The 24,269-nt window shown below is 38.7% G+C and overlaps 1 protein-coding gene across 2 annotated transcripts in view; it reads left to right on the forward strand.

The window, feature by feature from the left end:
• The first annotated feature begins 233 nt into the window (after nucleotides 1–233).
• prkcea (protein kinase C, epsilon a) overlaps nucleotides 234–24,269 on the forward strand; it is a 91,964-nt gene continuing 67,928 nt past the window's right edge. For both annotated transcript variants that reach the window (XM_052103162.1, XM_052103163.1), the window contains exons 1-2: nucleotides 234–1,220; nucleotides 23,039–23,102. In XM_052103162.1, coding sequence (XP_051959122.1) covers nucleotides 873–1,220; nucleotides 23,039–23,102 — 412 coding nt within the window. In that variant the 5' untranslated portion in view covers nucleotides 234–872. The remainder of the gene's footprint in view (nucleotides 1,221–23,038; nucleotides 23,103–24,269) is intronic.

Genomic DNA, 24,269 nt, shown 5'->3' on the forward strand with positions numbered 1-24,269 from the left:
TATTCTTTTACAATGTGGTCAAAATTTGAAACTCACTCTTCCGAACCCCGGCGTGGGTTCATACCTTCCTCTCCTTACCCACTGCTTGTGATGCTGTTGCTCTCCTCTTCTGCCTGTCTGTAAACACACGCTCCCCCATCCGGTGTAGAGTGGACGCGGCACGGCTTAAATCATCTGACGTGTTTTGCGCATTTCCTGAACTGGCGCTCGCGCGCAGGGAGGGAGAGCGCGAGAGCGCGAGAGCGAATAGGGAGGAAGGCTGCAGGAAACCAGTGCAGCGAAATCCACTATTTGAGCGAGTAGCTCAAATGCTGTTGGGAAGTCCTTCTCAAATCAGCAAAGCAAATATGAAACAGTAGGCTAAAGTATATCAGTGAGTGGATGGCAGTAGTCTCCGAGCGGTTCGTCATCAGACTGGGAGAAGGAAGAATCCCGAACACCTCTCCCAATCACCGCCTATTGTAAAACGAGTAGTAGAAGACCAGCCCCGCTGAGGACCAACACATTTTGGATATTTACCTCTGTTACTGCCGATATTTTTGCTCCTGGACTCATTCGCACAGCCTTTCCTCTTCAACTGAGCGCTATTCCAGACGTAGGGAATTCGTGTGTTTACGTATGGTTCCCGTCGGAACATAAACAAAAACAGGATCATCGAAACCTCCTGTTTTGCATCCTATTTGATTGCTCTGCTCAAATGACAGAATCAGGTTGATCCGTTGTGTTGGGGACTAAATCATCACAGCACCATCTCTACATGCATGTATGCATACTGATGACGTGATGATATCTACGGGCGTAACGACTCCCTGAATTAAAATCGGCATCTGAAACCGCTCATTCTTGCAAAGGGAAGCCAGTTGAGCGTCATCATGGTGGTTTTTAATGGAGTATTGAAGATCAAGGTTTGTGAGGCTCTAGACCTGAAGCCCACCCCATGGTCACTCCGGCACGCCGTTGGACCAAAGACCCAAACATTCTTACTGGACACCTATATCGCCCTCAACGTGGACGATTCCCGTGTGGGTCAAACATCGACCAAGCAGAAGACAAATAGTCCAGCTTGGAACGACGAGTTCGTAACTGAGGTTTACGATGGGAAGAAAATTGAACTGTCGGTCTTTCATGATGCACCAATTGGCTATGATGACTTTGTGGCCAACTGCATCATTCAGTTTGAAGACCTGCTGCAGAATGGTAGTAAGCACTTTGAAGATTGGGTATGTTTACATGCTTTTTCAGGAACTTATTGACATGGTGTAATGGATTTCAGTGTTCCTCACACTTGCTCCTGGCTCCCCTATTCTGCACATCTTGGGTTTCTTTCTAATCTTACACACCCAGTTCATGTTATGGAGCAATACTACTTGTAATGAGCTGAGAAGCCAAATCACAGGTGTGTTAGATAAGGGTGAAATCCAAAATGTGCAGTTATGAGGGTTAGAGCTGGACAGGGTAACACTAGTATAATCCATTGTGTAGGCCATCATTTCCACAGGGGGTGGTCGGTTTCAGCTTCTTCCCCAGCAAAGCCCCATTCCTCTGTCTTCCTCACAGGTTCTCACGCTCTGGGGGTTTTCCCATTTTTCCACAAAACATGTTCTGCTGCTGTTTGAACCAGACTTGCATTTACAATTTCCGTCAAGTGAAACTGATTTTCAAATTCCCTTCATGAGATGTAGTGCTCCCATCCCAGAGAAGGAAATAATATTCAATGCTTAATTATGCAAGCTCTAAAACTAGTTTGACAGGTATGTAAGTTACAACTTGCCAAGGATCCATCCTTTCTGGATAATTATAATAACACCTGTCAGAAGGGAAACACTTCAATTTAATCTGCATGTTATCACAGCCATATCTGAGCATGTCACCTTGCCAGTCACATTCTCTTAGATGGTAGAAATTGGGGTCAAGACTTGTTGCTCAATTCACTACCTTCATCAGTTATAAAAATGCTAGCATTTTGACTTCCAGCATTTATATATATATATTTTTTGCATAGAAAAGACAGGTTATTAATAAAAAATTCGCCATGACCAGTGTTGGGTCAATTTAGTTGTAATCCAGTAACAAAGTAATTGGTTACTGTAATCTAATTACTGTTTAGTCAAAAATAGTGTAGTGCATTACATTTAAAATGTTTGTAATCAGATTAAAGTTACTGACTTTCAATTAATTGAATTACTTTTAAGTGCATTACAGGGTTGTTTATTTCTAATATATTATTTATGTCGAATACATGAATTATGACCCCATAAGGAGTCATTGTGAAGGAGGTGCTGAGTGTTTGACTTGTGTAACAATGAACAAGAATATAGACATTATTTTGAATTTGTTGAGTGAAACTGTTTTAAAAAGTAACTTAAAAGTAAAGTAAGTAGTAATGTGATTACTTTTTCAACTAGGTAATTAGTCAAATAATATGATTGCAATTTTAGATAAATAATTACTACTTTGTAATAATTACTACTTCAGGATGTATAACACATATACAGACTTCTGATTTGTTTTTACTATAGTCAGAAATTGGCATGTTTGGATACACTGGGTGACAATATATTTTAATGTCATTGAAAAAAAAATCATAAGATATGGAGCACTTTGCATTCTAATAATGCTGTAATTGTGAGTTGGTCTGATGTTATGTAATCTTAACCCAGCAGAGGGACTGCAGTGGGAAAAGTTTTGTCTGTCTGGTCATTAGACAGCCAGGAGAAGGTCAGCATTTATCGATAATGTCGCTGTATTTGGTCAATTTTCCCCTCCTGTCACTGGCAGCTCGCACTGTAAATGTGTCAGGCGAGAGAGTGAGAAGGGAATCGATTGATTTTCTGCTTTTCCCCCACCGCTTGAGTTTGCCCGCTTGCCTAATCATAGCACATCCTGTGCCCTCTCGCTCACCGCCGACCCTCCATTCCACCTGTGTACTGTTGCACTAAAGGGAAACATTTGCCAAGAGGTTTAAAATGATGACAACATTTTTATGTGTGGTTGAACTATCCCTTTAAATATTTTTGGTACGTTATTTTGTTAAACTGTGGTCTGAGGTTGGTTTTGGCATAGCAATAACTATATTGCATTCACTAATATGCCAATCATAAAAATAAAAAAAGTGGCACAACAAAATTGGCAGTGTCTGAGATATGTTAATCATGACATGCAATATGTGGCATAATTGGAGCTGAACATTTTGTCAGAGGACATAACCTCAGACACGCTTGCTAGATAAGATTCAGACGTGGAAGCTCTTGCATGTCTAATTTCCCAGAGATTCACAGAAGTGCAATTATAGTCTGCCATGTCTTGTTTACATAAATTAATACCAGAGCTTTTTAAGCAAGACTTTGGTCATCATCTGCGGAAAGCATAGAAAGCGGGTGAGTATGTCTGGTAATGTCATATTGCATAGTAGAATCACTGTTATTGGTATATTAAAGGAATAGTTCACCCAAAAATCTAAATTCTGTCATAATTTACTCACCCTCATGTCGTTCCAAACCTGTGTTCTTTCTTGTTTTGCACTAAGAACAACATAAGTTTTTAAACGACGTATAACATTTTCTCACCAAAACCTTTTTTATGCTGTCAGAAGACTTGGAATATGACTAGTCATATTATGTGATTTTATGATACTTTTGGGGCCTTTTTAAGGCTTTGAGTCCCTCCCTAGCAGCAGCCATTGTATTGAAAAGACATAGCGGAATATTCATTAAACATCTTTCTTTGTGTTCCGCATAAGAAAGATATCCATGCAGCTTTGCAATGACATGAGGGTGGGTAAATAATGACACAACTATTCCTTAAACAGTGTGTTATAAAACAGTCATGGTACTATTAGCTTTAATATGTGGAACTTCTCAAGGCATTTAGTGTTGCCTCAAATGAAGGAACAGATGTATGTCTGAATCTGAAAAAGAAACCAAATGAGGTTAATTTTGAGGAAAACTGTTGTTTCTTGGCCCGTCGTTAGGCAAGCAAAGGCTGGAGCCAGACATCTACAGAGAAACCCACACTGTTCAAGGAATGGATAGACATCCAATGAGCTTCATCTGTAGAGACACTCCCACTGTTACTCACACAGGTGGAGCTTTATTCTGATTGGAACAAGAAGAGCATGCATACTAATTTAGATAACCTTCTCTACTTCAACAAACACAAATAGAACTCTAAAGAAACAGTACCACCACTGTTACAAAAGTGTTCAGAGGAAAATAATAACCAACCAAGCCTTAGACTCTACATTTCAAGGGATTGATGTTAAAAAGACACTGTTGTGTCATGTTTGTTGCTTTACCACTTCTCTGTTGGGTTTCTGGTCATCATCTTTTCCCAACCACATGTTGTGGTTGCCCAGTACAATGCAAACTTCTTTTTATAAACTTCATCACACATCTTGACTGAGCTTACTTTGTTTTTACAAAGAAAAAAGTGACTTTCTTCACCTCACCCTTTGCGTTGTGTTGAGTTTTAGCAACATATTAGTTGTCTTTGCAGCGTTTAGTGGAAGAGGTAATTGGAGCCTGGTGCCACTTCTTTGTGGATGTGTCTTAGACCCTACTGAGACACAGCCTCTTGTCTTTGTTGTGTACGGCAGGAACACACTGAATAATTTACAAGCCTTCCATCAACTTCTCTATGGAATGTCTGACCCTTTGGAGATCATCCACAACACCCATAGCTCAAATTAACAACACTCCCATTATCACTAGAGAAAGTGGCTCTTATCTGTAGGGATATCTCTCTCTATTCAAGCCTTTTACTGAGGGGTCATCTGTAAGGAGCAGCAGAGAAAGAGAGGGTATGGTGAGGTGCAGGTGCCTATGGTGGAAAGATGGCCTGTGGCAAGGGGAGACTTTTGCTGATATTTCAGCTCTTCACTCAGCCTGTCTCTTGGTCTGGTTCATTGATTCTCCTTCCTCGTATTGTGCACCTCCTGAGGTCTGTTTGCTTCCTTTACCTTCTCTCTCCTCAGTTTCCTTCCTCTCCATTTTGTTTTCAGCTCTATCCTTGTGTAATGGATAATTTACTCAAAAAATTTAATTCTTTCACCATTCACTGACATTTTTCCAAACCCATATGACTTTCAGGTTCACAAAAGGTATTCACCTCAGAAAGTCTGACAGAATGTTAGCCTCAGTTGGTATTAGGGCTGGATGATTATGACAAAATTCATAATCGTTGATTAGTACCCTTGATATTGTAATCAATTATCAATCCCATCAGTTACAATCGTGACCGAAGTTTGGTTTGAAATTTGAAGGGTCTTAAATTAGTTGTTGATGTATTTTACACTGTTAATTAATATAAATTACAGTGCAGACTGTCTTGATTTCATGTGACATTTTTACATGGTGCATACATGGGTCACATGACCAGAGCCATTAAATTCAACTTTATCCCTGTGAAAGATGATGTCTGTGTTAATGCTGCTTAAAAGGAAGTTGGTAAAACATAATACACATACAACTACCATATTTTGCACATATAACATTTTGGGCGGGATCGTTCAAAAAAATTTGATACCGATATCTACCGGTTCCTAAACGATAAATCCGTTTTAACAAGATTACAAACATTACCTCAAAAAAACGTTGGTTTTATTTTTTCAGTTTGTTGACTTTTTTTTTACAGACTCAAAGACTCATCTCCTGAGCCTTCTGGTCTCCTCATGCCAGAGTCGACAGGGGCAGAGGCTATGACATTAATGTGAAGAGGAAAAAAAACAAAACAGGAAAGCTAAACTGTTAATTCAGCCAAACCTATAAGGATAAGTACAGTTTAACAAGATAACTAGTTTAATGTGAGTTAAACTCGATCAGTTACTGTCAACCTTAAAGCAATTTTAGCATCTATTTAGCTAGCTATCTATAGCCATACATCCAAACAATATCTAACGTTATGTAGGTCCGAGTTTATAGGACTATGTCACTGCGCACAGAAATGTTAATTTAACAAGTACACAAGCATGTACCACTACAATTTAGCCGATTTTGTTTGTTGGTTTGTTTGCTAAATGTTAACCTACCTGTCAGAGTCCCTGTCATAGTGCTGAAGCATTCATCAGTAGTTTTGCAGGAGGACTCGTTTGGTGGGCATGCTGAAGGAAGCTCTGTGGCAGGACGCTGAGAGGATGACTGCACCGGCTCTGTCTTCTTGCAGTCGAAGACAGAGCAACTTTAAGTTTATTCTGTGCACTGTCAAGTGCTTCATCAGATTGTGCTGTTGGCATCGAGCCTGGTGACATGTAGTCACACTTTTGATCTTTTCCACATCTTTTAAATCTATAGGGGTTGGGACGCATACACACTACAGCCTCACGTGTGAGCCACGTCTCTGGGCGTAACCGGCATAAACTAGTGTTTTTCCTTGATGCCTAAACACAGCCAATCACCGGCACTTTTAGATTTGGGCACATCTAACATTCGACATGCTTATCACTGACGTTGACGCGATTAAACCTTTAGGTATCGAAATTTGGTACCGAACGACAAGATATGTTTTGATACTCGATAGTTTAGAAGCAATTCGGTCGGTGCCTAAAATGCATCAAACTTGATAACCAGCCCTAATAACATTTGAAGGGTCTATTGTTGACTTATTAAAAAGATTGCTCTGGCAAGCATAAATCATGTTCACAGGACGAGTAAACATGTAAGCGGTCACAATTAAATCGTTTTAACAACGTTGTTGTCTGTAAGCGAAACTTTTCAAAAACACAAAGGTAAAACTTTTCTGTTTTTAGTACATCGTTGTCATGTAAACGTACCGTGAAGCTTCAGGTTTACACTGTTTAAGCCCTGCACGTCTGTCTTGTGAATGCTGCCTATATAAATTAAGCTGTCATGGCACTATGAATCATGGCACATTAATCATGTTGATGCCTTATAATTGAAGCATTCTAGTTTTGTATCGTTGCTTATTTGAAGTGTATTTGCCATCTACATTGCAAGCAAGCTGTGCAAAGTAGCAAATCCAAAATAATTCCATATTACAGACGATGTTTTTGGGCTTGAATTTGCGCATTAGGATTGGTCAATTATTTTGTCATTATAGACTCATTTAAGCTCTGATTTGCCATTGCCATTACATTGCTCAGCGTCATGACTGGGATTGGTTAGAATACTCAACCGCTGCAAGAACATGTTGTAAATAGAAACTTTTGATGCAACAGGAGTATACTTATCAGTTTTTATGATTGGTGAATTGCATCTGCTGTGATCGTAATATATATTACTTTCTCAAGTAATTGTGCAGCCGTAGTCACCATTCACTGTCATTGTATGGAATACAGATGCATTGAATGGTGACTGAGGCTAACATTCTGCCTAACATATCCTTTTGTATTCCATGGAAGAATATGTAAATGCCAAAGTATACTTATGGTGTCGCACCTCGCACAGTATGTGATGCAAATTGCGTCATCAGCACAGCTTGTCAGGTGGCTTGACCGTGCGCCAGCTAGATTTTCTTGACCTGCGCACATGGTCCTCAGCTGTGCGTGTCGCTGACGCATGCGCCCGCTATTGGCTGTACTGAAATACTATCACAAAGATGTTGAAGTGGGCATGTGTCAAACGCATTCGTATTTGCTCACGGTCAGAAGAGTATACTCACAAAGGTAACGCGGATGACCAGGCATGCGCCAATCCGGAACGCGCAGAAACCAAGTATTCCTTAAGTCATACTACCGTAATTTCCGGACTATAAGCCGCAACTTTTTTCCCACACTTTGAACCTCGCGGCTTAAACAACGACGCGGCTAATATATGGATTTTTCCCGCTTTCAAATTTTATAAAAAAAAACAAACAAAAAAAAACATTCTGTGACGTGCTCAGTTTTTTGGCGGCATGAAGCTTTCATTAGACCAATTGAAATTGCCGAACGGGTTAAGGTCAAACAACTTTTTTGTTTACTGTTTAGATTAAATCAAGCGCGCTCAAACTTCCCATCATTCTGATTACGGTAGTCATTTTGTCACCCTCAAGACACGGAGAAATGCATATGATGCAGCTTTCAAGTTGAAGGCGACTGATCTGGCTGTTGGAAAAGGAAATAGAGCTGCTGCACGGGAGACGTTGGAAACAGCAGCGTGATGAATTGACTCAGTGCAAAAAGACAACTAAAGCTGAGGCTATTCAACTCCGACACCGAAGGAGATGACTTCAGTGGTTTCATGTGCACAAGAGGAGGAAGATAGTGACCAATGACTTTCTTGCTAGGCTACTGTTTACTGCTAATTTGTTATTTTTTGTTACAAGCCGTGTGTGGCATGTAAGCGTCTTACCGCTTTTCTCTCGGACGGCGCTTGACCACGCCCGCTGCCACACCGTGTTTCGTTAAAGCCTATTTATTTTTGTTACAAGCCGTGTTTCGTTAAAGCCTGTGTAAAGTTAATTTGTTTCAATGTACCGGTAGGCACCTGCGGCTTATAGACAGGTGTGGCTTATTTATGTTCAAAATAATATTTTTTTTTAAATTCAGTGGGTGCGGCTTATATTCAGGTGTGCTCAATAGTCCGGAAATTACGGTACTGTAGTTTGGAACAACATGAGTGTCAGTAAATGGTGAGACAATTTTCATTTTTAGGAGAACTATTCCTTCACAGATATTTATGGTCTAGACATTAAGTCCAGTCAATTACAAACCAGCTCTGCAACATCTTAAACCACACTTCACTTCGAGCATTGCTTTAGCCACAGATAATGAGTGTTAAAGACCTGCAGTTTCCTTAAAGGGCACCTATTATGGCATTTAAAATGTTACTAATTTTGTTTTGGGAGTCCCCAACAACAGTTTTACATGCATGCAATGACAAAAAACACTTTTGTTGTCTTATAATATGCATTTATGTTTACCTGATTTGCTCACCGACTCCCAAATGATTCGTTCAACGACTCATTTTTCCAAACCCCTCCTTTGCGTGACGCTAATCTGCGGTGATTGGTCAGACCCAGTCAGTTGTCATTGGTATACTCTGTGCAGAGGTTGTCGGAAACGGAACGCCCATCACCGCTTTGTAGTAAAAAAATCTAAATCAAAGAAGGAATTTGAGTTGACTTATGTTAGCGATCATAGCCAAAAGTTCGGTGGTAAACACCCAATCAGTTATTGTTTGCGTTAGCCCAATGCATAAACATATTGGTAAAGCACTGCATTACTACAAGTTATTGCTCTATTCTTTATGACAACTCCAATAACATCGACAAACATTTCACATATTTCAAAAAAATTTACATTGGAGACCTAGAAGCTGCGCTGAGCGTAACTTACACAACACACACAAATACTTATTAAGCATGCTAAAAAACACATAAAAGCAACAATTATTAATAATACTTACAGGTTGTGATTCGGAGGAGGAAGCTGATCCAAATAAACTTGGTACTGAACCTTCCTTCAGTATCAACCGCTCGCTGAATCCACACTTGAAAGCGTTCATGTTCGTAAAGCAATCGTCATTAAAATGACGCGAACACAGCACAAGGTTCGGGCTATACTTGTGTGGTATAGTTGTAAATATAAACTCTAGCCACTGATTCTTCACATGCTCGTCCCTGGGCAGTGAAAAAAAGGTCGCTTTTGATATGCACTTCAGAACACAGCGTCTTGTTGTCGACATGATGTTTTCAAGTTTTCCCTGGTGTCTGCACGCGCAATGAGTGGGCGTGGCCAATTTGATAATTTTTCGTCTTGACGTCACAACGAAAAGGAAAATGACTCATTGGAAAAACGATTCATTACATTGACTCAAGAGTCGACTCCTACTTTTGAGAGACAATAACTTTTTTTACGGTGAACTTTCATATATAAAACTTTGCAGGATGTTTTTGTTCACTTAAATCTATGTTACATATTACATGAAAGGTAATTTTCAAAATTCCATAATAGGTGCCCTTTAATATCTTTCCACCGCATTACAGCTTACATTATAGTTATCGATTGCAAACACAGGTTTATGCCCTGCAGCTCTCTTTCCATTGTGTCTTCTTAAATGTTGGTGTTAGCCATAGAGTACTTCCTGGTTACTGGACATTGGCATTATTTTCCCCCACTTCTCCCTGGCCATTTGCACAAATAGGCCAGACTGAGTCTAAAACACCAACTACTCCTCCTTGGCATATGCTTGCCACAGGAACTCATATCAACTTCTTGCCAAGGCAAAACTCATCGGAGATGGGTGAGAGATAAGATTCCTCACTCACCAAGGATTTCTTAGAAATTATCTCATAATCTTATTTCTATAGAAAAATCTCACTTCAGAATCACTGTGTTACTGTAAACATAACGAAGCAGTTAACATTTTGACTCTGGCTGAAAGCTCTTCTAGCATCACACCATTTGCCCTGGTGTTTGTCTCACATCGGCTCACAGTGTTTTTCATAATTTCTCAAATCTCAGGATTGGAGGGGGAGGGATGAATTGTGGCTAAGCAGGATCAGTCCATCCAGCATCAGTAATTAATTTTATGAACTGACTATATGGGAGACCAGAGAAATATCTTTACAGTATATTTCTGTTGAACTGCATGGTTATTACATTTAACCATCTGTCCTCTTGTGTATATTTGTGTGTGTGTGCTTTGCAACTTTGTGTGTGCGACTGACAGTTTCTTGCTTTCACGTGCTGTGTCAAGCTTTGCCTTGGGTACATTGAGCATGCTCGCAGAGAAAGCGAGAAATACAGGTGACATACGAGAGCCCAAATACTCCAACAAATATGCCTGATCTGCACTGCTATCTACATGACCCAGTTACACACGCTCATCCAAGGACACAGACACATGCACTCACACACATATACTCTCATCTCAGTTGCATAATACACTAAGTCTTCTCTTAAGGGCATGTGCAAATGTGTTTTAAACGTCCTAAATGTCTAGAAGTTCTCTTTTTTTTAGGTGGATTCAGTGGAAGAAAGTACTGTAAAAACTGGGAGAGGGTGTTCCAAAATGACAACAGAAAAACCTTGTGTAAATTGCTACTGCAAATGTTGTGACTTATAGAACGACAGCCAGTTCAGTGTGACAAGTATTGTACATACAGGCATTTTAATACAAAATGTATTAATCTTTGTCAGTCCGATTAAATAATGGGTTAATAAGAAGATTAAAATTGTAAAAAAAAAAATTAAATAAAAAAGTTAAAATGCCTTTCTGAACTTTCAAAAATAACCCTGCACTTGGGTTTTGAAGCTACAAGCAGCATTCTCTTACATGTTGAAAAATGGACAAAAGTATAGTAGTTTACAAAAAAGTGTGTGTTGCGTGCGATTCAGATAAGATAATAATGACATATCGCATGTAATTCTTTATAAATATGTATTCCAGAAATATTCTGAATGCATTGCTTTTTTATATGATGGATCGGAATATGTTACATTTAAGGTGGTCATGACATAAGGAATAAAATTTTCCTTGATCTTTTGACATATAAGAGGTCATTGTACTTTAAAAACATACTGTAAGTTTCAGAACTCAAAACTTCCTCACTGCAAAAAGAGAATTTCTTGAAACCAATCTGCCAAAATTACTCGTTCTCTACTTCCTCCACATTGTGATGTCACACTGTGGTAGACATTTACATCTGACCGCCACCACAACAACACATCATCTTATCACTTCCGTAGCTTGCCCAGTAACAGCAGTGAAATGGCAAGGACAGAGCAGGTCCATCAAGAGCAGAGAGCCATTCATTACAGTGGCCTTTTACTGTCAAGTCTTAAAGTAGAAGCAACACCAAAACTGTGATTTTGGGAGAGGGTCAGAATAAGGGTGGAAAATGATCATGTTTTTCCAATATATGACAGTTTTTTGTGCAAAAAACATATGTTATAAGTGAATCTCAAGGAACATATTAAAATAATAAAATAAAGGCATGTCATGAGAGAGCATATTTAGTATTCTGCCCAACCCTGTCATCATCATCATCACTGCAGTCATCACCTCTGTGGGTGCCGGCAACAGACATAAAGCCTCTCAGCACCCCATTCACACCCTGTATGTTCTCACACACACACACACACACACACACACACACACACACACACACACACACACACACACACACACACACACACACACACACACATGTTGTGTTTCCATGTTTTATGGGGACTTTCCATAGACATAATGGTTTTTATACTGTACAAACTTTATATTCTATCCCCTAAACCTAACCCTACCCCTAAACCTAACCCTCACAGAAAACTTTCTGCATTTTTACATTTTCAAAAAACATAATTTAGTATGATTTATAAGCTGTTTTCCTCATGGGGACCAACAAAATGTCCCCACAAGGTCAAAAATTTCGGGTTTTACTATCCTTATGGGGACATTTGGTCCCCACAAAGTGATAAATACACGCACACACACACACACACACACACACACACACACACACTCCAATGCACCACAAACATTAGGGTATATGTGTGTACATGTGCATTTTTATGCAGAGAATAATAAAGCTATAAGCCACTCGAGGATGTGGTTTAGTGTGATTTTTTTTAAAGGCCGAAACATACTCTACGCAAATACGTAAACGCTGATGCTTCTAGCTTTCAAATGTGTCAGTTGTCAATACATAACACAACTAAAGTGCATTTCCACAAGGAGCACTATAGCAAACATTAGTGTGAACTGTCTGCTTCTGCGGTGAGTTTTGTCTTTCAAACCAGCTACCTCCATGGTGGAGCAACAGTTTGAGAAGGATATTGCTGAGAAGAGGTTGACCAATATGGGTTTTTTTAATGGCCAATGCTGATATCCAGCAAATAATAACAGATTTTGTGTTTTAGATGGTAGATAGCAGTTTCTGCTGGTTTCTGTCTAGTCTTCCTATATTAGTAGTTTAGCTGGACCACCACGTATAGGCAATGAAGTTCTGCATTCGCGTGCTAGCGTAGAGTATGTTTCGGCCTTAACACGTATAAAAGGTGTACTCCCTGTCACTTTAATGCACAGCCTCGATTTGCTTATTGCTTTTATAAAATGCCGGTAACAGCAAAATGCTGATAACTATAAAAAATCAGTTTAATCAAAAACACCAACAACATAAGAAACAGATCATCAGATTATGCTCTGCTTTTGACATCAAAACATTTACAGGCTTGCAGACATTGGATAAGCTGTTAAGAACATGGGTACAGGTGTTTACATGTAACGTGAAATCAGAGTAATGTGTTTCTGATCAGTTTACTTTTAAAAAGTTATTATTAATAATAATTGGATTAAAAATAAACAAAGCAGAAATATATCAGTATAAGTGTAGACTTTTTACTGTGTTTAAGCAATGTAGCAACTTGGTGCATTAATATAGAATGTGCACAGGTAGTAATTTTGCAATGGCTTGAATGTGCAGCATCGACTCAGAATTAAGTGTCGACACTCCATTTTATAAATGAAAGTATTTCACACCTCTCTGTCTTTGGGACACAAAGGCTAGTAGTCCATCAGTCTGTTCTTGTGCCAGCAGTTACATGTGTGTTTTATCTCCAGACGTCTGTTTTCGTTTTGTCTGGTCTCTTTTTGTACTATTTACTAAATAACAGCCGTGACGCTCTCCCAGGACCTAGTGTTTATTAAAACTGAATTCCAATCAGACCTTCAAAGGCTCCCATTATTCGTCTGTATCATGAATTATGCACAGTTAGCCCCGGTGTGGTGTCTTATTAGTAATTCATGGAGTTCTGAAGGTTTCACTCAGAGCATGTGCATTTGTGAGGACGATTTAGTGAGTGTGCTCATATGGCAGCGATTGTGTGTGATTTTGAGTGTGAATGGGAGCTGTGCATGCTGCTTAGCCGCCATGCTGAGACTCTGCTGTTGACAGATGGACGTAGGAGGGCTGTTGCCGAGCTCAAACTGTCTTCGAGAGAGAGTAATAAATGGATGAGAATATCTAAGAGGAAAGGGAGTAATTGAGGGGGAGAAGAGGAAGAAAGAGTGGTTGTGCGAGAGAGATGTTTATGGTTGAGCCTCTGTGTCATGTTTAGTCATAGCAGATAGATTAATTTAGAAATCAATAGCATTATGCATATGTGTTATAAACTTCCCAAACATACTGTACTTTTTATTTCCCAAATGCACAGATAGGACCATCTTCATTCTTAGTATGTTCTGTCTTTTAGCCCCTCTCTCTTTCTCTCTCTACTCATCCCCTGGTCGAATCAGCAGTCCTAATAGGACTAACAGCATAATGAAATAAACTACTTTAATACAGCTGCACCTGCTAAATGTCGGTTGTGCATACCCTTCTCCTTTAAAGAAATAGCCCGCCTTATTTTGGAAAGTTTGAGGCTGATTAATCACTGTGTTCTATATGTAGGTCTAGTTCTAAGAAATGGATCCATAAGTTCTAACCTCTTCTATGCTCAACATTTGTGTTGTTAAAGGTAAACATTTTACATAGGTCATCTTCCCATTCAGCCACATCAGATCATATCAAACCTGGTTGCTGTAAACTATCCTTTTAAACTCATTACTGTCTTAAAACCTCAACCTGTTTTTAGACTGATGAGCAATGCTGAGCATTCCTGTTTCAATTCAAGATTTCAGCAGATTTTTCCATGGAGACTTGTGTTCTAGAGAGCGTGAGCGGCATGTGTTCTCTGTGGCTTGTGGGTATCTGTTTGCATAGCGGTGATTAGAAAAGAGAGAGAGTGAGCAATGGACTAAGGCCAATAATGGGTACATGACAGTAACCAGAACAAGAGCTTGTTTTGATCGTGTTGTAGGTGATATCCTCACCACATGTACAGTACACCATATTAGCATAAGAGCGTGTCTGAAACTACTGCCAAAGATGGCAGACATGATCCAATATTGCCTAAACTGGTTTTGCATGGTGTGAAACGTTAAGTTAGTATGGGTGAATCAAAGTCTAAAAACTGTAAATTGTTTTGCAGAACATAACTGATTTTTTTTTTAAGGCACAATTTTTGTTTTTATTAAATCACTTTGCCTTAAAAATGTGTATTCTCTCTGTTTAATAGAACATAAGAATGTGCTTTGATCCTGTAGGAAACCGCTGCATCACACGTTTCTTTGCCAAACTGTACGATGTGGATTTAACCTTCCATGACATGCTGAAGAGTGGACCTTTTTAACAACTATATATAATAACTACATATACAAGCACGTTAATCCAGATACAAAGAAAATATTAGAGGTTAAACATACATTTCTCAGTTGTTTCTAAGTCTTCGCCGAATTGTTATTAGAAATTATGCATTAATACAGATTTGATGCTGCTGGGTTTTGATAGAGAAGCAGATCTTTAATTAAAATAATGAAATAAAGTGATAATGTTCAGTTTCGTAAGGCTTATTTCAGCTAAAGAGCCAAGAGTATGTGTGCTCCCTTAAGTTTTACCCCAGTGCTGATTATTAAATCAGTATAAAGTTGTTTCAGGACTCTATTAGCTCCAGAAGAACATGGTCTGTGCATGTGTAGGGACAACATGGTTTTAAATTTTTTTAATTATTCTGCATGCATAAGGTAAAATATAGTTCAAACGCCCCTCACAGTGTATGCATGCAGGGGAGATATTAGTGCTTTTAATTTAAGATAACCAGATATATTATAATTTGTTTTATTTTTTGGGGTGATATATTGAATATTAAGAATACATTTATTGAAAAGGCTACTGTACACTATGCTTGTTATGATTTCTATGCTAATATGTTTCCCACTTGGGAATAAAAATTGAATCTCTTGATTTCAATTATTTGGGGTGAGGTAAATCGCTTATTATAAGCTTGATTAGTTAATAAATGTATGTAAGCAGAACTGTCAGATTTAGATTTTGTACTACTCATATGTGTTGATTTTTTTCTTAACTCTAAATATTGAACAAGCTATAATTTGCATTTAAATGGTACCTAACTTCAAATTTAACTCTTTGGCTCTTTGGCTAATCAATCCTGAATGCATCCTGGCAATAGTGAAGCACCGCCCTTCACCTGGCAGTAAACCACTGCACTAAAACAAGAGTTTAAAGCTTGCTGGTTACGAGGGGCTTTAAAAGGAAATAACCATCCGATTCGAAAATTTAAAAAAAGTGGATACATACACAATTAAGAGAGCTTTGTTGCTTTGTTGCGCTTTATTATCATGCAGTAACACATTGACATAGTGATTGATGTCTGTCGTCATGAAACAAAGACCCTCCCCTCCAAATCCGAACACAAGTGGTCACAGGAGACACAACGTGTCTCACCTGACCACATGTGATTGGATCACTCGAAACACATCGTAATACCAGGTGGAAACATGGCCTTGTTTAATTTATGTATCAACTTTGTTTCAGAGCATTCTCCTAAAATGCCACTTGGAGAAATACAAATTGACACAATTGTTGACATGCAGTTATTGTGGAGAGCATTGAACAGGTCATTTAAAAAAAAAAAAATATTTGATAAGAAACATTTAATTTCATATTGAAATCTCTGACTTTTGAATTTTGTCTTTGACTGTAGGGTTTCTGTTAGCCGGCAATAACCTTGTTTTGACTGTTAAAATGACCCAATGACAAATAAAAAAAATGTAGGTTCATTTTCCTGAAAAGTGTAAACAGATAACAGATAAAGGATGGGCAAGAAGCAGGCGGGAACCGGCTGAACAGTAAACATAAAGTTTAATAAGAAACTCAACATAATACAAAAATAAACAAACATAGACACACATCCAACACAGCCACGTGCATCTCTCTCTCTCTCTCTCTCTCTCTCTCTCTCGAACAGGCGCCTCCGGCTCCCCTGTATCTCGCTCTCTCACTGATCAGCTGATTCAGTGCCGGTCGTGCATCATCACGGCCTGGCCACGCCCTCTTCCTAGTCACAACTGTTTTTTTGAGGCACTATAAAAACATTTCTCTGTTTGTTTGAGCATCCTGATACAATACCAGTCCTATCAACAGTCCTACTGGGATACAGCAGTACGTGTACACAGTGATTCTTCATCTGACAGAAATGAAGTGTGACTTGTGAAACTTCTCATTTGTAAACAAGCTGAATGACCTGGTACATGTACTGACTGACTGAATGTTAGGGGCATGTTGTTCGCTCAATTTGACATTGGCATGTGTGTCTACCTTGTTAATCAAGGAGAGAAAAAGGAGGAAGAGCTATTAATGTTTAAAAGTGACGGATGTTTATACACTAAGTATTAATCAGTTTTTGTTTTGTATTATTTTCCAGTAAAAATATCTAAACATCCTTAAACATTCATATATATATATATATATATATATATATATATATATATATATATATATATATATGAATAGAAATTTATGAATAGAAATTTACTGGACAAGCAAAATCCCATAAGATATTGAAAAAATATATATACTGAGGAAGAAATAATTTTTTGCTGTGTATAAACAATCATTGTTTGTGCAAATCCATTGGGTGACGCTAGTGGTGCAAAAATGTCAGACATCCCCTTTAAGCAAAAGTCTCTGTTTGTTCTCCATGTCATCTCATGCTTGGGAGAAACAGTTGAGATGTTATTGAGATATCCTTGGTGTTTTCTCTTTCGGGGAGGGACAATGAGACCACAGTCCTCTTGAGCTGTGGGTGTGGACAAGGTTGAGCCGCAGGGTGTTGCATAAGAGGAGCTGATTATGTCCCATGGCTTATCTCTGGGTTTTATCCTCCTCTTCTCTCTCTCTGTTTCCCTCTTCTTTTTGTCTCTTCTATTCTCCCACCAGTCTCACCTATTAATATCCATGCCTTTTGTTTGACCCTCAGAATCATCCACCTATTAATATCCATGCCTTTTTACTGATTAATTTTTACTGATTATGCGTATTGAGCTCCTTTATATATTGGTGTCTTCTGGCTTGAGTGCTTACCGTCTGTGTTTTGAGAAGGACAGATAGAAAGAGAGAGATGCAACATAAGTTGGAAGAGAGAGAGAGCACAGAAAGGCATAAAGACAGGATGAAATTATTTGCAAATAATGTGATCTAATGCTTTGCAGCAGTGCTGTGCATTATTCAAAAGGGACAAATCAGCATTGATTGACAGGCTGTTGTACATCTGTCTGTAGTGTATGGATTCCCATGCTGTGTGCATCTCTGATTCCCTTCAGCTGTATCATCTTTTTGTTTTCATTTGTGGAAATTTCAGGACAAATGAGTTGAGAGGAGAGATGGAGAGAGAAGCTATGTTTTTACATTTCTATAATGTTTGTCTAAACTTAATACTTGTTTCACATGTGGGCATTTGACAACCTAATGACAACAGATTATTTACAGTACATTACTTTTGCTGCTATCAGTTGGCAAAAGGTTTTAATGTAATGTATTTTTAGATTTATATAGTTAATGCTAGGGCTGTCAATCGATAACATTTTAATCAAATGAATGACACAAAATAGCAATTAATTAATATAATTAATCACAATTAATCACATGTATCAATATTTGCAGAGAAAAGCCCCCAAATAAAAAATGATTGTATATATAATGATTAATTATAAGTTAATTATAGATGTGCTCCGTCCAGCTTTTAACGCAGTTTGTGCTTACTGCCCCCTGCTGGAAGCATGAAGGTGATATTTCAAGCTTAAATTGCTCTGTTGTTGGTAGAAATATTCCTTATTACGGTTGGGGGGCATGATTAATTGTATAAAATTTTTTAAGCACGTTATTTTTTTAAGAATTTATTACACTAAATAAACACGTAAAATCAACAGACTTGAACAATTGTTATTACACATTTCCAGACAACATTTGGCCCAGAGAGAGAGAGACTTAATAGCAGCATCTTTTGAGCTACATAAGAGAGACTGGTATCATGCCACAGGCTGTTTATTTCAGTAATGGGAGACCAAATTTCACATGAGTTGTTCTCTTGTAGTTTTGGCCCTATCCCAAATGTACTTGCAGCGCATGTGGTAGGACAGGCATTCAATACAAGTCATAATTATGAAATAATTTTATTTTCACCCATGTTGTTCAAAATCAATATTTCTATTTCATCTTTGTAACACAAAAAGATATGTTCAGCAGAATATAGGCATTGACAGCCTCAGCCTGTATAGCCTCAGACAGCCTCATTATTTTTATAGCATGGAAAAAGACACAATGAAAGTGAATGGCGTCTGAGACTGGTGTCTGGTGTTTGAAAGGGGAGTAAATAATGACAGCATATTTGTTTTTGGGTGAATCCACTTAAGTTTCCAAGAGGTCAAATCTATTTAGTGCTTTTACTAATAGTTTTATTTCTCCGTGTTTTATGTTTTATAGGACAATAAATTATACCTAAACCTTAACATAAATAAGAGTCAATATGTTGTATGACTACTAAATTAAACAGTTGATTCAAACCTTGTATAAGTAAGAAATATTAAACCCCAAATAGGCAAAGTGGTCTCTGAAAGTCTGTTTTGTCCAGTAAGATCTGGACTGCTGTCCACTAATTAGTCACTTCTGCTATAGTGTGTCTCATTTGTCATTTCACGATTTAGAAGGGCATTAGCACCATGTTTGCGACTGCAATGCAGATTTCACTGTAAACCACTATTCTGCTGGGGACCATCATATGTTGTGTTTTGGATGCTGATCCCCAGCATATTTTACCCACCAGTCTTTTTAGCTAGGTTAACCAGTAAGACTTTCTTGGTCAATCAGCTTTATCTGAAATGCCATGCTGGATGAGCAGCTTCAGTTTTGCTGGTAAACTATGTGGTTATGCTGGTCCACCAGCTAAATCTGCATCAAACTAGCACTAACTAACACAAGCAAGCCTTGACCATGCTGGCGTGAGTAATAGTGTTGTGGGCTTGACTGTCTGAAGTAGAGCGGGGCCATAGATGAGGTATGGTACCATAGTGTTCATGTGTGTATGTGTATGTGCCTAAACCACTGGTGCCTGCATGATGACAGCAGCTTTGGAATATCTCTCAAGTCAATGGTTGGACACACTCACAAATTTACAAAGCACTGGTGCTGTTTTGCCAACATTGTTTAGCAAAGCATGATACTGGTTTCCTGGAGAGTGTCATCAGGGAGAATAGAACACACACCACTCAATCCTCATACGTTCACACACATGCAGTGGCCTTTCCTTCCTCTGCTAAATTTAGTGGCCTTTGCACCTCCGAGACAAACACACTCAAGGAGGCTGCTCTTGAATGGAATCTTATGACATCACAGGAAGAGAGGGGAGTGGGGGAGGGGCCACGTGGCAGAATAACAGACTTGTCATCACCCAGTTAGCATTTAAAATGACATCACCAAGTGCTCAGATACTCTGAGAGAGACTTGTATACTGTCATTTAAAGAAACAGTTTACCCAAAAATGAAAAATGTAAGATTTACTCCCTTACATATTTTAAAACTTTCTTTCTTCAGTGGAACACAAAGAGTTTTTATAGCGAATGTCCAGGCTGCCCTTTTCCAATGAGAAAAAATACAATGGAAGTTAATTGTGACCATGACAGTCAAAACAACAGTGTATAACAACTTAATTTCAGTCTGTTCCTCACAGTGTTATCAAATGGCTTCAGAGGACTTTTAGTACATGAGTTGTACGGACTACTTTTATGATACTTGTATGGTCTTTTTTGTCCTTTTTGGAGTTTGACAGAGACTGGTCCACATCCACTTTCAATGTAGACATTGATAAACTTTGGTGTTTGTGTTACACAGAAGAAATTCATAGGGGTTTTGAACACCATTAGGGTGAGTAAATGATGAGAGAATTGTCAATTTGGGGAGAGCATTCCTTTAAAGCAACATTTGAAGCTCTGAGAAAGTAATATTGTAATTTCATGAGATGAGTGCAGATGGTAAAGATATTTTGAGTTTTTATGTGGACAAATAAGATGGGGCAATTTTATAAGAATTTGACAGGTTCATTTTTGATAAGTGCAGCAAAAGTTGATGATTTCCTCAGGAATGGAGGGAACAAATCAGTTTTTTTTTCCTTCTCCCAGCTGAGAAAGCAGGTTAAACTCAGGGCTAAACGACAGAATCGCAACCCCCACAGCACGAACTGTGACTTAAATACGGGCAAACAAAATCTCCTTTCTGCAGCCAAGCCCTTCAGATGAGCTTGTGCTGTTCCTCATGTCCTAATACTTTTCTTCAGTAAGAGCCCTAGAGTGGGAGTGCTGATCTGGCATCAGGTCCAGTGTGTCCCTGCTTATCTAGATCCCTGTGAAGGGAAAAATAAGACAGGCCTCCTATTTCGAGAAGCTATATGAATGCAGCTCAATATCTCTCTCCGACACAATCCACCTCCACATATGCACTGCAGGTTCCATGCTTTTCCCTCTCTCACTGTGGATAATAAGATTAAGCAGTGGTTTCCTGACATTGTGGATCTGATGCCTCTCCCAGCAGCTTCTCTCCCCCACACAGAGATGATGGAGAGTGGGTGTTGAATCTCGGCTAGGCGCCGAACCTGCGTGGGGTCTGTGTGGGTCACTCTGGGATGTGCTGCAGTAGCAGCAAAAAAATATTTGAAAAAGAATAATAAAACCGAATCAATTTACCTGCTAACTCTCTGCTGCCATCCACCCTCTTGACAAAAAAAAGAGGCAGAGAGCAGGAAGTTAGTGAGCATGTTCACAGAAGGAATCTATTACTAAGGTCCTGAACTTTGGAATCAGCTGACAATAGAAAGGTTCCATCATGATCTCTGCTTCCAAATTCGAGTATGTAGTGCATTTGATGAAGAATGTATTTCTCGACCATTAATAAAGTGCGTTCTTTAGGTATGCAGGTGAGTATTATGAATACATTTCCAGACATAATTCATCCGGGAACATGGACATTGCCCCATGACCCAAATATACACTCACTGAGCACTTTATTAGGAACACCTGTACACCTTCTTATTCATGCGATTATCTAATCAGCTAATCGTGTGGCAGCAGTGCAATGCATAAAATCATTCAGATATGGGTCAGGAGCTTAAATTAATGTTCACATCAACCATCAGAATGGAGAACAAATGTTGATGAGAGAGGTCAACAGAGAATGGCCAGACTGGTTCGAGCTGACAGAAAGGCAACGGTAACTCAGATAACCACTCTGTACAATTGTAGTAGAGAGCAGAATAACATGTCAGAATGCACAACATGTCAAACCTTGAGGTGGATGAGCTACAACAGAAGAAGACCATGCCGGGCACCATAGTGTTCCTAATAAAGTGCTCAGTGAGTGTATGACAAAAATGATCTATTCCTGGTAGGGATGAACATTTTGGAAAATTCTTTTAACTGACTACTTGCTAGTATTAACCTGTTCATAATGAATGAATTAATTAACCTATAAGCCATGAATCAAACAAGTGATCAAACAGGCATGACAAAGCTCTATACTGGCTGAAACAAAACAGGCTCACATGACAGATGTGCATATTTACCAGTAGTTATTTCATCAGCATTTGAATGAACAACCGAATATTTCCTTCTTATATTTAGTAAATAAACTAATTTGGAATGGATTGCTTGCATGCAAAATGAACCTACAAGGTTAGTTTAAAAATGGAAGAATTAAAACAGCCAGCCTATTTACAGATTGTGCTGCAGGGAAATCCTAATCTGTTTTGTTTAGAAAAAATGGACATATACTGTATATATACACGGGCAGGTGTCATTATGGTACACAACCGGTTGACTGGAGGCCCGGCAACTGAAACGCGCTCCAAAAGCACTGACTTTCCGCCACACATCACACTCCCGTTATCCGTGCAACATAAATACTGTATATATAGCATTTCCAGATGAAAAGAGCTGCCAGAGTTTTTTTTTATTATTTAATTTTATGAAGGTGACATCTCCTGAGCTTATATAATGTTATACTTTATTAAAGTAGAAGGCAGATGTAGTAGGTCATCCGGGCATTTCTCACCTACTGTTTTTTGACATACTGCTTTGGCATACTATATAGTTGGGAAGTAGGCATATTCGGATGGGAATGTAACTGAATAATGGGTTTTTGCTATTGAATAAAAAAATTTTGTCTCACTTTTGTGCTGAAATGCTTTTCTCTGATTAGTTTCTTTGTTTCCTCTGTACAGATCGACCTGGAACCGGAGGGCAAAGTGTACGTCATCATTGACCTTTCGGGATCCTCAAGTGAGGGTGAGGCTCTTGAGTCCACAGCAAATAAACACAAGAGAAACAAGATGACATAATGTACATACACAATGTGACCAACACCTCTCCAGTATGTGCTTGTTAAACATGATTTAAAAATTCATGGGCATTAAACCCTCCCTATGCTGCTGTAACAGCATTTTTATCAGTGTTTCATTTTATGCTGAAGCATGAAGATTTATCTTCACTGGAATTAATGGAATAGCCAAACCCATTCATTTGAAAGGGGTTTCCACATGCTTTTGGTCATATTGTATAAATGCGCTTAGTTGTGAGCAATCGTTTGATGCTATCAGAGCAAATCCTTTTGGTTTTGTGTTGTATCACTAGTTGATATAGAGAAATGCCGTTGGACCATTTCCTGCACCAGTATACATTTTTGTGACAGGAAGTGTTTGTGTTTGTGTGTGTGTCGCAGAGAAAGCAGCAGAGTCCAATAGGGAAATCCCACTGTTTAACGCTCATGTGTGAGGGGGCTGAAGCTGTTCTTTCCTGGGTGTGTTTTGAGCATATGTTCAGAATGCCCACTCACTGTCGAGACCTGAGGCTGGTGCAGGGAATTACCTTCTGCAGTCAAGCTAAACCAATGAGTGCAGAATCTAAGAAGAAATGTTGGACAATGATTCAGATATAGTTATGTTTAATTCTACTGTCTAAAGTTATACAGTACCTGAATAGCTTCACTGATTGTGATGATCATTACAGTAGGGCTGCAATGATTAGTGTACATTATCGACACTTTGACAATAAAAAATTGTCGACAGAAAATTGAGTTGTCAAATAGTCATTTGATCTCATTTAACGTAACATGAGATCACATTAAACTTTAATGATGATGCGCGAGGAAGAATTACACAGCTCACATTCCAGACAAATTCTAAACTTTCCAAAAAGCTTCAGGTGATGTAGATTGCAAAGTATGTTGGAATTATAATACAAAAATACCAAATAAGTAAATTCAGAAGCACTCTCGTTGTGGAATAAGTGGAGCCGGAGCTCTTGAAAGGAAACACCCTGGTGTTCCATCTTAAATGCATTTATATTTAATGCGTTATAGCTTTATTAAAGTTCAAATAATACGGAAGCAGATCATGTAATTAACTACAAACTCCAAAACTGGCATTTCTCTGTGTGGTCTCTGTGTGGTGTGTC

The sequence above is a fragment of the Xyrauchen texanus genome, chromosome 33, assembly GCF_025860055.1.
Source record: "Xyrauchen texanus isolate HMW12.3.18 chromosome 33, RBS_HiC_50CHRs, whole genome shotgun sequence".
Lineage (NCBI taxonomy): Eukaryota > Metazoa > Chordata > Actinopteri > Cypriniformes > Catostomidae > Xyrauchen > Xyrauchen texanus.